The following is a 6911-nucleotide window of genomic DNA, read 5'->3' on the forward strand; positions in this document are numbered from 1 at the left end:
TTTTTTTTTAAGAATATAATTTGTGGGGGGGTTTTCTGGTTCTGGTTCCAAGATGGTAAACCCCCTGGCAAAAAGAGTACTGCTGGGGGCAAGGGGAGGGACTTCTGGTAACAAAGGTCAGCAGATCGAGGGCTGGACTTCCAGTCCCAAGATGGTGACCAGAGGGCAGGATACCTGTCAAGGGGCCAGGCTGCCCATATGGTCTTCAACAGCTTGCTAAAACTCCGTTAAGTGGCCCTCTCTCACTTACAGTGATGTGTAGTCGCTGGAGTACCTTTTCAGCCCTTTTCCTGACTTCACCTTGGAAGTGCTACAGACAGTACTGGTCGTGTTAAATATCTTCTACCAGTGGGTGAAAGGCTGGTGCAGTGGTGCCAGTTCTAGTTGGTTAAGTCACCCTCTGATGTAGCTCTAGAGTTTGGAAGGGTTTGAATTCAGACAGGTGTTCTCAAGAGCCCAAAAGTTAATGTCAGCCAGTTGCTTTTCTATAGTGGAGTACTCTAACATTTTGACTACCAAATCTGAGGCAGCTAGGTGAGGTGCCACCAGAGCTCAAGCAAACTCTGACAGAAGATTTAGTGGAATTGGATGCTGTGGTTCTGTTTGCTTTTGGTGGTGGGGGCCTTCTGCTCCATAAAAGCAGGAAGTTCTGTCTCAATCAAGTTTACAGTTAAAATGACCTGTTTGATTCCAAGCTGTTCCTGCGTGTTTATTTCGGATAGAAATGGTAGCCAAGATCACTGCTTTGGATTTAACATGTCCACGGGGACACAACCATTTCTCTGGTTATCGTTGCTTCTGTCACTTCCCTGTATATTCTGTGACTTCTGCAATGTGGTGTTTTGGGGCTAAATTTGTGTGTTTGGCCATGACTGTTTACAGCCTGCTTACTCAGCAGTCTCGTGTCTCATGACATTTTATCACGTTTTGTTTCAGAGGAGAAACCAGAACGGTGGATGCCATTGTGAGCTTCTTGCTAACTGCTTCTCCTGAATAATCATTTTTCATTTTCTGCACAGTCCACAACTCAGTCACATTTTGGCAGCTGCTTAATGAGGGGTAGGAGTAGGGAAAGAATCCTTTTGGACTTTCTACTTCGTCTGTCTTGAGTCATTTAATCCCAACTTTCCATTTTCCCATAAGTTTATGGCTAGATCATGAAATGAGATCAGAGAAGTAAGGGTAGTGTTTTATATCATGAATATGTTGCATAGTAAGTAACTCTTAGCCTAGTTTGGTTCAGTGGGAGGGATTTCATTACCTACTTTCTGAAAGATTAGCTGTTTATAGTCCACATTACACAAATACTTGCAGAGTGGGGTGAAAAAAGGAGATCACCTGTTAAGATGAATTTTAGCCCTTTCAGAAGTGGCTGAGTTGCTTAATTTTTCAGGTTTTTAAAAAGCAGCAGTTAACTGTAAAATTAATCTTTCTTTCTCTTCTTGCATTCTGTGTACTATCTTTAACTACCAGAGAATTCAGGTATTAATGGATGTTCTTAACTGTGGTGTGTAAGAATAACTAGAGTGCATTGACAGCCAGTTCTTTAACATAATTTGTAAATGATCTAGACATTCCACAGACATATGTAGCACAGGGTGGCCAACCTGGAGCACAGCAGCCTGTGTGTGGCACGTGGCAGGTCAGGAAGGGAACAGATAGCACAGCAGCAAATATAGGAAGAAGCAGAAAGTAAAGCAGCAGTTCAGGCAAGGAGCACAGAACTGAGAGCAGAAATCAAAGTAGAAGATTGGGCAGGGGATTAGAGTGGCACTCAGAACGTGGCTTAATTGGTGGCATGCTAAAAAGATTAGTCTCTGTTGTTCTAGGACAGTGGCACTCAACCTTTTGGCCCCACAGCCCAGGATCCCTCTGTCTGGATCGAGTCCTGGGGTCAGCATTTCCCCTTTCCACTCCCTGCACACTAGGATTGGGTCCTGAGGGCTAAGGACACCCCATGGGTTCATAGATTTGGCAGCAGGGGAGCAGTGCCATTGCTCCACTGCTGCCAAACTTCTGGACCCATGTGGAGTCCTGCAGGTTGGATGACATGACACTGAGGGCTGTATCTAACCCATGGGCTGGTGGTTGAGCATCCCTGTTTTAGGAAATACATTTGACTAGTAGCCTACTGAATAGCATGTAGTTGTGTCCAAGAACAAGTTTGCTTATTGTCCGTTAACTCATGCAGATTGTCACTGGAAAAGAGTATCAGTCAAAACAATCTTTCTTCAATTTGTGGTACAGTGGGAATTATGTAGGCTAATGTCTAGTTTAAGGGAAATTCTCATGTCAGTCTTTAGTGTCTCAGCTCTTCTCTAAGAATTTAAATACTCATCCTTTATCACACATTCAAAACAACTATGCTTTCCTCAAGCTTTATAAAATGACTGAACTTGGAAAGTTGTTTGAGTCCAATATAGGCCACATGGGTGCCCCTTGCTTTGCTTAAATGCAGTTTTTGCAGTACTCTGAAAACAAAGCTAAGAGTTGAAAGCATTAAATGCGCCTATAAAAACAGCATCACCTGTGTAGTGGTATTAGCATGATGATGGCTGCTTTGGGATTGGTCGTTCTTGAAATCTATCCAGGAAGTCTTGCACTCTGTAGAACATTGTGAGCACTGTGGCTAGGTTGTATAAGGAAAAACGTGAAGTGCTGTTAACACTTCCATGAAGCCAATGTGGTAGTTAAGCATGTTTTTACATAAGATTTTTGGGGCCCTTTAAACAAAATGCAGTGCTCTGTTAGAACAAAACTGAATTCTCTCACATCAGTACAGCTGGCTTCAGAAGCTTGACTTCTCTCAAAACACATGTATGGTATGGTCCCAGACATAGCAAGTGTGCTCCCATAGCAGGATGTAATTGTGGGACTGACAGTCCATTAAAAAGTCTCTCATGTTCTGGCAAGCTCACAGGAGGACAGAGCCCAGTTGGTGAGCAATATTGCTGTTGAGATGGATAGTTCCCAAAACTGTTTGCTTTCTTTGTTTTGTTTCTAGTTCACAGTAGTTTTTTGACAATGTGGCAATCACTTCCTTTTTTGCATCTCCGGGGACCTACTGTCAGCATTGTTAGGCTTTGAGGCTGAACCTGAATCTTTCAATCCTTCAGCCAGGTAGCACAGCAGCAAATATAGGAAGAAGCAGAAAGCAAAGGAAATTTCATTCCATACTAATGTACTGTGCTTCTTGAGAAAAAACAAAATATAATTGTTCTGTTAGCTTCTCTGTAGTCTTTGCTCAATATCTGTTCTATCTCTATAAATTAAGAATGCAATGGAGAAGTGTTTAATTTTAAAATGTAACTAAATAAGTTGCACAAATTTACCTTTTTCTTTATTAATCTTGCTATCTTACTTCCCCCTTGCATCCCTGTTTCTTCAGTACCGGTGCTTGTTAGACAAAACATGATCTTGCCTCATTCCCATATGTACTTCTTACTGCCTTGCTTCTGACATAGCATTCTTCCAGGAACACAACATGTTGAACCATGTATACCCTTTCCTAGACTGTAAGTGGCTCCTGACAGTTTTGTCACATTGGTAGGAGTGGCTTTTATATACAGATGGTGGTGCAGTTTTCAGAGTGTTTTGGTATGTGTAAAGGCAGGGGTGTCAAGCTCATTTATTTCTTGGGCCAGATTGGGTCCATGGACTCCCTCCCCGCCCCCCCCCCCAAATGCCAGATCTAGTGCCCATGGCACCCACCCTAGGATCTGTACATGCAAGGAGTGAGCAGTGTGGGTCCCAAACTAGCTGGTATGGGGATGCTGTGTGCTATATGAGTCCTGGACTGGCTAGAACGGGCATCGTGAGACGCATCCCATGACCTACATGTGGAACTGATCCATTGCATGCTGCATGGGTCTGCTCAGACCCAGGAAAAGTACTGAGAACCAAGTGGCAAGTCTCCACAGGCCAGCTGCATTTTTTGACACCCCTGATATAAGGGATTGCTTATTTACTGTGTCAAAATATGGTGGCCTAATTAAGCTTGTTTGTGTATGAAGTCATAAAATTAGAATGCTTCTTTCAGATTCCCTCCACTATTTTATGACCTTGCGTATAGGCCTGAGTGTACTGTATTATTGACCAAAAAAAATGTATTCCAATTAAATTATATCATGTGCCATGAAACCCAATTTAAAGATGTGGAGCTTAAAATTAATCCTAACAGTAAGGAACATGTCCTGAGTATGAGATCTGTCACCACAGTTCCAAATCCAGCTAGCATTGATCTACTTCTTTTTTTCAAGAAGTTGAAGTGAATTGAATAGACTTTTAATAAATCTTAAATGGAGGTGCTCTTTATGAACATTAAAGATCCCATAGCCAGTCTTCAGAAGAGAAGAGGCTTGCTCTAGTACAATTTGGCTATATGATTTCCTTTCTCCTTCTTTAGTGTGCAGCATGTTTTGTCCCAGTTCTTATATCTTTTGTCTCTGCAATCCATTCCTGTAAGTGGATGCATTTCAGCTGTAAAGTGTTTCCATTATAGATTTTGCACACTGTTTTGGGTTCCTTGTATGTGAAGTCAATGGATATTTTTGCTGGAAACATGAATATAAATGTTGGGGAAAATTTGATATTAATTCCAGTTTGGCCACTATATTCTCTGTGGTCAAATTTATGTAAAAGAGCCATATGATTGTTCAGAGCTCCAGTATTAAACTGGAGATAATAGGCCTGTTGAAAGTCTCTGGGAAATTTGGTTTTTTAACAACAAAACAGTGGGTTCAAGTTGGCATTTTTGGAGGCTCCAAGTTTAACATAACTCTTAAAACAATAAATTCATGTCTTACTAAGCATTGGTATACTTGATTCTTGACCAAATAACAAATGGCTAAATCCAAGATTAGTTTTGCTTGGTATCGAATGCTGTCAAAACTGAGTCTCTTTGAAATTAATATTATGCACAAATCAGCTTGCTGAACTCCAGAAAATTCCTTTTAAAAATAAGCCATTAATAAAAGTAAGGCTTTTGATAATTGCTAGAAGCCACCTATATACAGAATTAATGCCAGTTTACTCCATAATGCAACACCTGTTCTTCGTGGAACGTGTAGGTGCTAGTAGGTCATGATCAAGGATCCTGGCTTTCTCTGTTTAAAAACCCCAAATTTGCTGATTATGACTAATTGCAAATTCTGATTTCAAAAAAATAAATATGCAGAATCACCATTTTGCCTCATTTAATTCTAAATACCTATATATTTTGGCGTTTTGATATTTGATCTGTCTTTTTTTTTTAATTATGGAAAATCAGACCTCCCTACCCTCTTCTCTCACCAAGACACAGGTCCAACTGCAGCCCCATTGCTTTGTGACACTGAGCAGTCCTGATATGCTGGTGCCCTGCCCCATGCCCATGCTGTTGTCCATCACTCCCAACCCACAGCCCTACCCCACCCGCAACTTCCCAGTGTGTGGGGAAGGGGGAATGTTGGCATAGATGACACAAGGTGGCAGGGAAGGTACAGGTGATGCATGGGGGGATGAAGCGGGCATGTCCTGTCCCATTCTCCGCCGCCCCCCCCCCCGCTCACTTCTGTGCCTACAGCAGGGTTTGGGGCTGCAGCCATGCTGGACCAGCCCAGCCCAGAGCATGGGACCTGGCACAGGAGGGAGTGCTTTGGCATCATGGCTGCCAAGGTGAAGTGCCCCTTCCTGCCCAGCAGCAGCAGGGGGCACAACTCCATGCCACTGTGCCTGACTATGGTGATGTGGCACTCCCCTTCTGGGTCCAGGCAGCTGGGCCACAGAGGCAGCTCCTGCCCAGAGCTGGTCCAGGCTGGCTGCAGCCCTGCATCATGCTGTGGGTGTAGAAATATAGGGGATAGCCTCCCTCCACCCTCTCCATGTGTTGCCTGTGTGCCCTGCCCCCATAGGCTTACCTTGAGGGACCTGCTCTCCACCATCCTGCTTGGCTACCATATGCATGTATGTGTGTGTGTGCACATGTACCTGACATCCCCTGCCCCCTGTGTCCTGTTCCCCTGAGCCCCAAGCAGCCACTTGCAGGCTGGAACTCTGCCAGCCTGCAACGGGAAACCCATGGTTTCCTGGGGTTTTTCTTCTGTAAAAGAAAAAAATTAGCATTTTCCCACGTTTCCAAGACAAACAGAAAACCCAGACCCTTGGTCATCACACACAACCACTGGATTCAGTTCTTGAGTTCTTAATAGTGTCTGTGGACTAAACTCATCTGCCTGCTGAAACTGTGCAGTAGTTTTAATTTTTGGTTATGGTCAGGAGTTCATTTTTAGCCTGGCAAACAAAAAACCATTTCTGGAGCCATCCAGTCCTGAGTGCTGATCTGTAACTGTAACCTAAACTTGCTGAGTTAAAGATGGAGAGCTGTCTCAGACTTTCTTAAGAAGTCCCAATCTGTTTTTCAGGCATGCAGAGGTGATGAAGAAAATAATTGAAACAGTCGCAGAAGGTGGGGGAGAACTTGGAGTTCACATGTATCCTTTCCAAGTACATGTATGCTGCCTGTCTCAAAAGTTTCTTGCAGTTCTAAAACAAATTTGTCCTAGTCCATTTTTAAATCTTTATTTTGCAGGTGATGTGTGAGGCCTACTACAGTCGCTCTACATTTGAGGTTGGGCTTCAGGGTGTGCACTCTTTCTAATGTGCAGGGGCTAGAGAAGAGTATGCATGTGAACAATAGTCGGGGAGGCACTGAGGTCCCAGAGGGGAAGGGAGTTGGCTGTCCAAGAACAGTGGGTTGTTCCTTGAGGAGACGATCCTCCAGGCCCAAAGGGAAGTAATCCTAACATGAATCAAAGGGAGCAGGAGGGGTCAAAAGCCCCTGTGGCTCACCAAAAGCACATGGGAATGTCTCCTGGCTAAAAGGGAGGCTCACACCCAATGGAAGGGAGGGGCCATCACCAGGGAGGACTATA

General features: G+C 43.7%; 1 protein-coding gene across 3 annotated transcripts in view; it reads left to right on the forward strand.

The window, feature by feature from the left end:
• The window catches only part of ATG3 (autophagy related 3), a 23417-nt gene that overhangs the window by 14668 nt on the left and 1838 nt on the right, over positions 1-6911 (forward strand). For 2 of the 3 annotated variants that reach the window (XM_019548823.1, XM_019548824.1), the window contains exon 8: positions 6402-6470. In XM_019548823.1, the coding sequence (XP_019404368.1) occupies positions 6402-6470 (69 nt within the window). Of the gene's footprint in view, positions 1-4405; positions 4551-6401; positions 6471-6911 lie in introns of those variants that run through there. The other variant, XM_019548825.1, reaches the window with a different exon arrangement.

Source organism: Crocodylus porosus, unplaced genomic scaffold, assembly GCF_001723895.1.
Source record: "Crocodylus porosus isolate Cpor-Errol unplaced genomic scaffold, CroPor_comp1, whole genome shotgun sequence".
Taxonomy (NCBI): Eukaryota; Metazoa; Chordata; order Crocodylia; family Crocodylidae; genus Crocodylus; species Crocodylus porosus.